The following is a 12318-nucleotide window of genomic DNA, read 5'->3' as shown; positions in this document are numbered from 1 at the left end:
CGAGGTGTCGCTAGGAGGCAATATGACTTATTGTTGCAGAACAGGAAATGCTTCAATGAGAAGTTGCATTACCTCACTTTGACGTTTGAAATGGAGCATGAGTTGGACTGGTGTTGGAACTGAAGAGGAAAATAAATAAATCGCCGCCTAAATGGAGGTAGGTCCTCATGCTTAACAGTATATACTAGAATAGTAAAAGCTTCTTAGTAAAATTGAAGTTTGATGGTGGCTGAGGATATTTTTTTAGGTGTGTGCATGTTCCATTGCCAAACTCTTCATTGATTGACATTTGGTCTACAAGTTAAATCTCACTTCTTTGTAGCAAGTTAATGAATTTTCTTTCTACATTTCATCATGTAATCAACAGAAATCATGTATAATTAATGCAATGTAATATCAGGGTGGGGCTGGCATGGTGGGGCATGTCGGCCTCGCAGTTCAGAGGGTTCTATTCTTGCTCCGGTGTTCCTTTGTAAACATTTGCATGTTCTCCCCATTTCGGCGTGGATTTACCTGGAGTACTCCCGTTTCATTCCACATCCCAAAAACATGCTTGGTAGGCCGTTAGCGCGCTCTAAAATTGTCCTTGGGTGTGACTGGTTGGATGTCTCTCTACGTCTCACTCTCTCTCTAGCATGTGGCATTTACAGAACATGCTATTCTAAATATTTATCTATTACCTCTATATTTGTGTTTCTTGGTTGCTTATTTTGTATCACAATGTTTATTGTTTCTATTTAAATTCAGGGTTCCCAGGAGCTCACCTTATGGCAAAAAGCCTCTTTATCCTATGAAGAATTTCTGGAAAAGGGAGGTATGCGTTCACTATCTTTTCCTTTTATCCTTTTATCACAAAAACATTTCTGGAATGTTCTTGATGTACTTTTTCTCTGTCTAGACAAAAGGATAGAAAATTGGCTGCTGGTCTACTCTCCTGTACCTGTTGGGTTCATAATTATGTGCTACCTATTCGTTGTTTGGGTTGGGCCGAAGCTGATGGCAAAGAAGGAGCCTGTCAACCTCAAACTTGTCTTGATAGTTTACAATTTCACGATGGTCTCCCTGTCTGTATACATGTTCTATGAGGTACGACTATTATTTTTCTATTACTAATTTTGAACAAAATGGGCTAATTCAGATATATGGAGGAAAAGATACAACTATACTTTAGAAAAATAAGAGTTACAAACAAATGAATCCGCTCTGATTTATTCATCTGCCTCCAATTTGATTTGCAAGAAATAAGCTGGAATTTCTCATTTGGAAAGTTAATTTAAGTTTTGATTGGTGAATAACATCCCGTGTTCTTACCCACAATGACGCAAAATTACAATTACAATAAATAGAGCCCTTAGTGGTATTCAGAAGTAACACTTAACTACAATTAAGGTGCTTTTCTGAGGTAGCAAGGTAACTTCAGTTTGCCCACAAGTGCAAATTGACACCTTGTCAGCTGTGCTTTTTAACATATAAATGGAAAATCTTTCCTGCTCAACAGTTTCTTAAAAAAAACTGATACATGGCAGTGTTGTTCCATTTCCTTTACTGATGCAGAAGTTATAAAAAAAAAATAACTAACAACATAACTGTTGTCTTTACATTACCTTTGAGTTTCCTGTTCTTCTCTTTTTGCAGTTTACAGTATCTTCCTGGATGGCAAATTATAGTCTGTTGTGTCAGCCAGTTGACTACAGCAATGATCCACTGTCCGTGAGGGTAATATATAATATATAATAAACTCTGTTTATCTATTTATTTATTTAAATATATTTATCTATTTAAATTTATTTATTTATTTATTTAAATTTATTTATTTATTTATTTTTGTATGTATTTATGTATTTTCTTATTTTTTTATTTATCAAATACAGATTAATTTTCTTCCTAAATTACTGTAAAATATTTTGACAACAGACTAATTAATTAAAACCTTTTCTGACCATTTTGCGCAGATGGCCAGTGTGTGCTGGCTGTTTTACATCTCCAAATATATCGAGTTCTGTGACACAGTAAGTATGATTATTGTTTCTGGTTCAAATATATTGACCATAATTCAAAAGGAACCTTGATTAGCATCTATTTACTATTTCTGTCACCCAGATGTTTTTCATCTTGAGGAAAAAGAACAGCCAGTTGACCTTCCTCCACGTCTACCATCACAGCACCATGATTTTGAACTGCTGGGTAGGGTTGAAGTTCACACCAGGGGGCCAGTGTGAGTTTGCAAATACACAAAGCTGATATATCATTAAGCGTGCACATATTTACTCCTTGTGTCATATGTGCCCAAAGCTTTCTTTAGTGGCCTGGTCAACTCCCTGATTCATGTGGCGATGTATTCCTACTATGGTCTTGCGGCAATTGGACCAAGTATGACCAAATATCTTTGGTGGAAACACTACCTTACCATCCTACAGCTGGTTAGTATTAATAGCATTAGCATTGAATAGACATGTTGGTTGCACTTGTCCATCTACAGCAGGGGTGTCAAACTCATTTTTTTTTATCGCGGGCCTTCTTTCGGAGGTCTATTATGAATCAACCCAAATAAATATATGAGCACCTCATATTATATACAGTAAATGCGACAAAACAAACTGACAAATAACTTGTTTTCAAATCAGACGAATAAAAACTGGTCAAATATTTAAAAAAAAAAGATTAAAAGTGAAGACAATTTGCAATTCTAGTAATAACACACGAATCTGATGCACAATTTGTCTTTAAGGGCCACATAAAATGATGTGGCGGGCCGTATCTGGCCCCCGGGCCTTGAGTTTGACACCTGTGATCTACAGTTTTAAAATCTCTACAGCCTTAAAGCAGTCTTTAGTAATCACTCACTACTTCAGATACAATCATTTTGGATGATTGGCGTTGACTGCACAAAGAAAACAGTCAATTGTTCCCCAAGTAGCTTTTTTTTTCAGAGATATCATTTATTGGCCCATATGCACGATAAACGTCTTTTCAATAATGATGTGTACTAGTGTTTATCTTGGCGCTTGGTGTGCGACAAACTCCTGATTAGTTGGTCATTGTTCTGGTAGTTGCAGTTGTAGCTCAGCTCTGGACCATCTGTTGTCTTTTATAATGATGACTGCTGTTGTTTCTTCTCTGTACGGCTTCTATTATGTAAGAATAATTATGGCGACCTCAGTGGTGACCCGCAAATAGTCTTCTCTGACAGTTGGCTGACCTGAAGCCGTGTCTGCATATGTGTATTGTAGTTTCACTTTTGTGAAAAATAAAATCCATCATGGGCATTTTTTTAAAAACATTACTCAACAAATATTTTGTGCGATGAGTGTAATTGGTCTGTACTGATAAGAATTTGATCTTCCAATGGGAAAGAGTTGAATAGAAGTGTGACTTTTTTGAAATCTCATATAATTTTTCCTGTTTTCTCTCTCTCTCTCTTCACAGCTTCAGTTTTTCCTGGTAACCTTGCACACCGTTTACAACTTTTTCGCCGATTGCGATTACCCTGACTTGTTGAACGTCATCGTGATTGTCTACGCTTCCACCCTCATTGCACTCTTCAGTCATTTTTACTACCACAGCTACCTCACATCAAGGACCAATGAGCAAAGGAAATGGAAGCAGTGAGAAAATTTATTTTATATATTTGCATGGAGGAAAGAACGGTTGAGAGTGAGTCGACTACTCAGCAGTTTATCTAAGGTTTATTTTATATGTATGTTGGCTCGAATTATTTTCTAACGTGTCTGAAAACAATTCCCACATAATGCATATGATTGCTGTTTCATTCAGTAATGATCCACTTGATGGCATAGACAAAATCAACAAAGCTTGAAATCAGAAGCTAAAGAGGCAAAGCCAATGAATACAAACCTGTATCATAACTTTGGATTACTAACGTGTTATAAAAAATTTAAACAGTTTTTGTAAACGTTTCAACTTTTGTTTTTACTCAGGGTTAAAACACTTTGGGATTTGTCAAAAAAAAAAAAGACTCAAATTTTAAAACAAGTGAAGCACAGAGAAGTGAGTGAGCATGCGAGAGGAGAGAAAACCAATAGATGGCAGCACTGGTACGTGTTACTGTCAAGTTAACACCATTCTATCCATAATCCAAGAAATATTTTATACAATGTGCATAATCATCAAGTCAATTCTAGATGTTTAGTATACTCCCATCAAATTTCCATATGAATTTGTGTTTAGATTCAAATATGTGACTACAAATGGCTATTCATAGGTTATCCCACTATATTTATAAATATTATAGTTGGCAAAAATCCTGGGTTTTCAGAAGGATTGTTGTGCCTCAGTATTTCTGTTAGTTATTATATCGGCTGGGCTATGTTGATGTCAAAGAGGGAGCCCATCAACTTACAACCTGTCTTGATAATATACAATTTCCTCTGCCTGTCTATGTACATATTCAATGAGGTAGTTGTAATACTTATTTCTTACCCCCACAAAAATATACGTATACAATCCAGACAGGGGGTGTGTAGTGGCAAACGATACAGACAATAAATGTATGCATGACTGACGTGCACAAATATGATGAGATCCTCAGGGGACTTGCCTGCATTGGTGCAGCAAGACAATGGCTATGGCCCCATCTTGTAATACTTACTCAATTATATATATAATATATTTATTATATCATACTATTTTATATATATATATATATATACACGTAATATATATATAATGTATAATAATATAGATATAATATATATATATAATATGCACGTCACTCTTTATATGTAACAAATATAAATGAGACAACAGCACTCAGCTTTATGAAAAGAAAACAGATGGTCCGGTAGTTAGTGGAGGACATGATCTGCTACTGCACCCACCAGACGATAACCAATTATTTTTTTGGTGGGGGGTGGGAGGGGTCACACACACCAAACTTCTTAGACAAACATTACAGCCATATTGGTCAGTATGCTGGCCGACTGCCATTTTTTAACAATTACGATGACCTCAGTGGTGACCTGCAAAACTTTATTGACAATAGCATGCATAAATTGGTGACCTGCAGTGGCGCCTGCAAACGTGTGTGTGTTTTGTTTTGTTTCACACCTGTGCAGCATTGTAAACCATGTTCCTATTGCCTGATAATATGTGTAATATGCTCTTCATTTTAGCACAAGTGTCTTTATCATCAACACACGCACATACACACACATGCACGCAAGTGAAAATAAATTTCGAGAGAGCCTTGCTGCAGGCGCTGCTCCAGGCTGATCACTGCTGAGTGCCTCTGTGCAACTCAGGCATGACAGACTTTCCTTTCCGCCCTCACTTTGATCACTTTATGCCTTTGTGGCCCGAGGTGGGGTTCATTATAAAGTGGTGTGTTACTTTTCATATGGCAACAAGCAGGTTACATATGCAAGACTTTTTACTTGGATGGTGCTAATGAATGATGTTATGGCTGTCTCCTTGGTAACAGTGTTTGCCGACTATAATTAATAATCAGGTTTGAGTGAGGTGATAAAAGTGCTTGGAAGCTGCTGCTGCTGCTGACATGAGAGTCAGTGAGAGGGACAGAGATACACACATTTTAACGGGGACATACACACATGCAGACATAATTGCCGATTGTGAGAGGTTTGGCAATAAGAGGCTGACAAGTGCGCTCGACGGTGAGCCACTGTGTCGTTTCCTACAATGAGGGTGAACAAGAGGCTGCGGCAATCTCAGTACGTCAGGAGCGTACTCGACCACAGATGAGCTTGTGTTAATCAGTCAGACAACCTGCTAGTTGCTCATTCTCAAGTGTGTCCATGCGTGTGTGTGTGTGTGTGTGATTAACCCCCAAGAAGCTCTTGGTGGCTCCTAATATAGACACTTAAAGGTGTTTTATGGCAGTCTACTGTTTCTATTGAATGAATGATGGCGTCTTGGCATGATATTTGGTGCCCTGAAATATGCATTACATTCCTGACCGCTCTCATAACTCAAAACATTCATATCTCAAAGCATCTTTCGCCAGTGAAATGAATGGAAATGACATTAATATGTTCCAGCCCCTGCAAAAGCACTCAATAATATGAAGCACAACAATATTATTAAAAAATACATATAATAGCGTAATTAAATAGATTGTAAATTCTTAAATCTGCTTGTTAGAATATTTTAATGAATTGTGGAAAAAGGCAGTAATTAGACAGTAAAAGAAAATACTATACATTTTTTATCCCAAGATTTTTTTTCATATTTAAAAAACATATTTCAAGTCACATAGCATAATTCCATTTCAAGACACTGATATTTATTATTATTGTTGAAAAATAACACACATTTTAACCAGGTTCCTTTCCATATTATGAGAATACAATATTTTCCAGAAGGTTGCCTGCCGTTTGGAACTTTTCAGTACTATTCCAGCCATGTTGCACAGCTCCTCATTTCTCTCCCCTCGTCTCTTACCTCACTTTTATTTCACTCGTCCCTCCTCTCACCTCATCATCCATTATTTTACCCCTTAAGAGGCCACTTGTCTCCAGGCAGCCCTCCTCCTCCTCCTTCCTTCCTCATATCCTCAAGCCTCCAGCCTTCACCCTTGTCACCCTCCCCTCCTGCTGTCACCCCCACACCTCCAACCCCTCCTCTTGTTGGCTCGCGCTCAACCTCTGATGATTGCCGAGCATATTTCATTTGACATGAAGACAAAGGGCTGATACACATGTGGCTTCTCTGTGAGTCTCGTGTAATATGCAATATTAATGGAGGCATAATTTGGCTCCCTGGATGAGGGGTGGAGGCGGGCCTGAAAGAGGGAAGGCTTCATGCTCACCAGTGACTGCTGCTTCCTTCCTCAAAGGAGAGGAAGCTGTCAGGATGGATTGAGAAACGGTAGCGATAACAACAACAGAATGCTCAGTGTTGGCAGATTCTCTGGCCTATTTCTGTCTCGGCCTTTATTGGATACACGGGCTTGTTGCCTGTGTAACGGAGGCAGCCTTTCAAAGTGAAAGGTGCTGCCATCTTTAGTATTTTGAGCCAGCAGTAGTCATGGTCAAATTGAACTACTATATTCGCGTAAATGATTGGTGGATTGTCGGGTGAGCTATTTCGGTAGAGTACGTTCATCTTGTCTGTTTGGTTCTGCTATGGCCTGAACAAACTGTCCAGTATTTTTCCTTTTTGGGCAGAGTGATTATTATTATACAAAGATGATGAAAGCAGTAATAAAGACGAAAATGGAAATTTAAGATGATCCTAATTCTGCTTTAGGGCCCATGTCTGAATTATTAGCCCATCAAATTTCATCTCATTACTTCCTTAGTGAGACCTACAACAGTCTGAATTGTTTGCATTTTGAAATTGTTTTCCCCATAAAATGTAAATATTGCCATCAAAATGTGGACATTTTTTTCCACAAAATAATTCCCATGAGTTTTGAAATCTCTCAGTGCCTATAAATTCGGTTGAGTTGGATTCAAACTATCCGAATGATATTCATTTTAAAATGGATTAAGAGAGATAGAGATTGTTGTATTACTGAAATCACGCTATCAAATAATCACAATCTCTTTGTATGGCAGCCCAGCCTAACAAAAAAATTTTCACAAGTCACACCCACACAAAGTTGCGCAATTGGGCATGCTCTACAGCACTGGTGTCAAACTCAAGGCCCGGGGACCAGATACGACCCGCTAGATCATTTTATGTGGCCCGCGAAGATAAATTGTGCATCAAATTCATGTGTCATTACTAGAATTGCAAATTGTCTTCACTTTTAATAATATCTGTTTTTCAAAATATTTGAGTTTTTACTCATCGGATTTGAAAACGAGTTATTTGTCACTTTGTTTTGTAGCTTTTCCTGTATATAATATGAGGTGCTAATATATTTATTCGGGTTAATAGTCATAATGGCCCTCCGAAAGAAGCTATGACTACAATCCGGCCCGTGAAAAAAATGAGTTTGACACCCCTGCTCGACAGTGTTTTATCTTTTGTGTCTTCCTTACACACACATACAACTCTTCCACGCATACACTCAACTCTGTAAGACATCCACGCAAACACGCACACGCATTGGAAGGCTCCAGTTGCATCAGCGGTGAATTACCATGCCGTTCCACGTTATTAAACATGACACTCGGCCTAGATAATGGAGCCTTTCTTCTCAATTTGGAAGGCTAATCTTATTGCTTTGATTAGCAGCAGAATCATTTGCATTTCAAGGCATCCCTCCATCACAAGCCTCCCCTTTCGAGCTGTAGATAAAAGGAATCTATATGTATCTTTCCTGAGAATCTTTTCCTCCCTCTCTCTTGCCATCTTTTGTTCTTGTTGGACTTCTTGTTCATTTTGTTCACATTCTTGCCTTCTTCTCATCTCTTTGTCACCCGCATTTTTTGGTGCCTAACATCGGAGGAGGAGAGTAGCATGACTTCATCGGCACGTGATTGGACATTCGGTAACAGCCGTAACGTTCGTGTTACTGATTGTTCAAAAAGTTTAAACTGTGCAGAACTTTTAAAGAGTAACTAAAGGGTTATAATGCCCACAACTGGACTTTGTTCACTATTCATCTGGTTTGTCCTTGAAAGCATTAAGAGCAGGCTACAGGTTTATGTACAGTATATAACCATTATTTTTGCAGTTATAAAAAAGAAACTTGTTTGGCCTGTCTTAATCTATATTTGAACAAAAGTGTTTGATGACTCCGTCAGTGACTCATTTCTGATTCTGAGGGGAAATTTAAAGAGTTGAGAGCTTGTTTGTTAAAATTACTCTGACAAATTTTATGAAAGCACAAGTGTGACTTGATGGATTTGTTTTGTTAAATATATCGAATCGGAAAGTTGTTTTCTAAAAAGGAACGAATCAAATTGTGCTTTTGAAAGTTCAAATGAAGGGTTTTAGTTGGTATACAAAGTTGTTATTGCTGAGTTTTGTGTTCTATTTATTGACCAATTTTTTTTTAAGAATTTGCAGCAAACTTAATGATGCATTTACGAAAAAAAAATGTACTTAAACTGCTTGGAGTGTGTTTTATAGTGAATACATGAAATGACTGTAAGACCAAAACCATACTGACATGTGATTGAACCAGAACTGGTCTAAAACAAGTAAAAGGTAAAACAAATCTAACATCAAGCAAGTCTGTAATGTGCACGTCGAAGTCAGAGGCAAGAAAATCATGGATTTATCAGCTCGTGGAAAAATCCAGGTACATGCTCTTTTGTGTTTAAATCTTGCGTGGGCCTAAAGCACTGGCTTCCTGCATGAGTGAAAAGTCAGCCAAAGAGATAAAGATAGCGGGTGTCTTTTATAGGATCTTGCCCAACGTGATGTTTTATATATCAATAAAGAGCTTCAAGGCCACACTGACTTTTCATGCTTTAGGAACACGATTATTGCTCTTTGAATTGGCTGTATCATGAGAAACTGAATCTGAGTGCTGCAGCAAGTGGCACAAACTTACAAATTGTCATGAATACAAATCTCAAGGGGCATCAAGGCAAGTATATAAGTAGTATATAACCTGGACTAAGTTGCCAGTCAACGCACGGATCGGCCTGAGCAGAGATTCAAAGCCAGGAACTGGAATGGATATTGCGCTTTCTAACAGTGGGTCGATCAATATTTTAATTCCACAGTAAGGATAGTTGATTGCATCAAGGACTTGTGATATAAAAAACAAAAGTGCCTTCTATGTACATTAGATAGATAGATAGATAGATAGATAGATAGATAGATAGATAGATAGATAGATAGATAGATAGATAGATAGATAGATAGATAGATAGATAGATAGATAGATAGATAGATAGATAGATAGATAGATAGATAGATAGATAGATAGATTCAGATAAATCCAGAAAGAAAATATGAGATAATAAATCGCCGTTTCAATGATCCACTTTATTATAGAGCCAACTTTCGGTTGTAGAGATAAGAAACCGCTTCAAAAAACGACCCATATTTTAAAACAAAGACAAATATCTGATGTCACAATCCACGGCATAAAACTACAGCCTGTGACAATAGGCCGTTGCAGGAAAGTTCAACGACCTGGCGGTGAGACACAAGCTTACCCTGCTGTCAGCTTTTTCCTCCATAAACTTTTCTTCATCCTTGATCGCTGACTGAAGTCATCATTCTCAGCGATGATTGGGAGGCGGTGAGCGGTGGGCAGGATATAAATACAGAAGCGTCTGGGTTTCGCTACCTTGCCTTTCCCTCAGCTTGCCTCATCACCTCCTAACACAACAGCACCAAGATGGCCTTCGCTGGACGATGGGAAACTGAATCCCAGGAGGGCTATGATGACTTTTGCAAACTCCTCGGTAAAGCTGGATTCATATTTACGACCGACAAAAAAACTCAAATCTGAGCGCTGACCACCATTCTGCCTCGTTCTTTCTCCAGGTATCCCTGCTGACATCATTGAGAAGGGCCGTGACTACAAACTGATCACAGAGGTGACCCAGGCAGGAAACGACTTCACCTGGACTCAGATCTATCCCACGAATGCGAAGGTTGCCAACAAATTTACAGTTGGCAAGGAAAGCGAAATGGAGACCATCGGAGGAAAGAAATTCAAGGTAGGATAGAAAAAGGGCATGTTTATGGGTTGTCGGAACCGTTAAATAACTACGAAGGACATTCTTTCAGGCCACCGTGCAAATGGAGGGAGGCAAGCTGAGTGTTAACTTTCCCAACTACCACCACACCTCTGAGATCAGTGGAGGAAAGCTCATTGAGGTAACCACACTCATCTCAGCTTATGAAATAACCTTGTGAGAAACAAAGAAAGCACTTAAAATAACTCAAACTGCCTGTCTGGGTAACATATTTACGTTTTCTCTTTTTGTAGACCTCCACAGCTGGGTCTGTTGTGCTTAAAAGAACCAGCAAGAAGCTCTAACTGCAATATGATCCTTGACTATAAATGTAGTTGGAGACTACATCTATTGCAATAAATAATGTTTGACATTCAATAATGTTGACTAATTCATTCAAACAACTTCAACAACAAAAAAATCTGAATTTTACAGGGAAATAAAGCCAACCAAAAAGGCTGAACCTTCAGTTTATCAAGTCTACACTTTTTTTTATATGCCAAACATATTTCAACAAGGAAAAATGTGCTAATACAAATTTCATCACCGGTGAACTTCATGAAAATAAAAAAAACACTTTAAAGAAATCACAAAAAAATTCCACATGGTCAAAAAAAAAAATCTAAAATAATTGTACACAAATAATTATCATCTTAAAATAGCGTGATATCGCTTTACATGACAAGCAACCTAATGTAAATCTATTCTTCCTTTGTGTCCACTCCTTTTCTGGACTCTTTTCCCCCTGTTTTGCTGTCGAGCCATGTGTATTTCTCTCTGGCTTCCAGCCAACCAAACAATCAGTTAATTAACCAGCTCAGCTCCGGATCATTGTGGAATCTCTCAGAGGAGCTCTAGAGAGGCTCTCCTCCCAAGTTCCAAATTTACAGCTTCATTAAGTGGACTGGTATTAGAAGCAAATCTTAAATAAGATTGCCAGTCTGCAGACAAAGTGTGCATTCGTGTCCATGCATGCGTGTGTGTGTGTGTGTGTTTGCATGTGTGTGTGCACGTGTTGGCCCTGAGAGCTGGTGACTCAATAGCTCCCTGATGAAAACAAAATACAGTTTTTTTGGCTTTGAGATGGCGACTGCTTTAGTGTAATAATGAGGTGTTCTCTCTCTCCATCACAGACGCAATCAAGATCGGACACTCCTGGAAAAGTAGGGTTGGAAGGTAACAAGCAAGGTATCATTTGAGCATGTTTGTGTAGCCCAGTGGTGGCGCAATCATTCGGCAATATTACTTCCTTTGTTCTCGCAGACAAACAAGCTTAATTGGCTACTTCTCACTTTCCTGTTGATGATTGGCCATTCTGTCGTTTTCTGATTGGTTTTCATTTTCGACTGCCACAAGTGGGAAGAAAATGACTTGCTCACATCCCACACGGTTTGTTGGGGGTTTAAGTATTTCAAGGCTGGGGACCACAAAAAAGTAAGCATAAAATAAGATGAAGAGACTAAAATAATATAGATATATATAAAATAATAATAATAATAGTAATAATAATAATAGTAATAATAATAATAATAATGATAATAATAATAATAATAGTGAGACAGACATTTGGAACACATTTGTGATTTAAATGTTGTGGGAAGAATTCGAAAATATAATGCTATTAAATGAAAGAGAGTATGGTGGAGTGGAGGAACATGTTTGTAAGTTGTAAGAAAGGAGGAATGTTGTAAAAACGTTAAGAAAGAGTTCAGGGTCGTCTCAAGGATGTGGCACATGATTGGGTTGA

At 38.1% G+C, this 12318-nt stretch overlaps 2 protein-coding genes across 2 annotated transcripts; both read left to right on the top strand.

Annotated features, from left to right (window-relative positions):
• Nucleotides 1-5: 5 nt before the first annotated feature.
• On the top strand, nt 6-3905 carry elovl8a (ELOVL fatty acid elongase 8a). Its single transcript, XM_088395624.1, has 8 exons — nt 6-157; nt 748-814; nt 899-1086; nt 1636-1716; nt 1953-2009; nt 2101-2215; nt 2293-2420; nt 3427-3905. The coding sequence occupies exons 1-8, from the start codon at nt 152-154 to the stop codon at nt 3607-3609; spliced, it is 825 nt and encodes a 274-aa protein (XP_088251750.1). The 5' UTR covers nt 6-151; the 3' UTR covers nt 3610-3905.
• A 139-nt stretch (nt 3906-4044) lies between these two features.
• LOC148387641 (gastrotropin-like) lies at nt 4045-10952 on the top strand. Its single transcript, XM_088395626.1, has 4 exons — nt 4045-10295; nt 10378-10553; nt 10624-10713; nt 10826-10952. Exons 1-4 carry the CDS (start codon nt 10229-10231, stop codon nt 10874-10876), a joined length of 384 nt encoding a protein of 127 aa, XP_088251752.1. The 5' UTR covers nt 4045-10228; the 3' UTR covers nt 10877-10952.
• Nucleotides 10953-12318: the final 1366 nt, after the last annotated feature.

The sequence above is a fragment of the Syngnathus floridae genome, chromosome 14 (assembly GCF_059516105.1).
Source record: "Syngnathus floridae isolate MCC-2025c chromosome 14, RoL_Sflo_1.0, whole genome shotgun sequence".
NCBI lineage: Eukaryota > Metazoa > Chordata > Actinopteri > Syngnathiformes > Syngnathidae > Syngnathus > Syngnathus floridae.
Note: the sequence above shows the minus strand (reverse complement) of the source record. Positions and strands in the feature narration are given on the sequence as shown.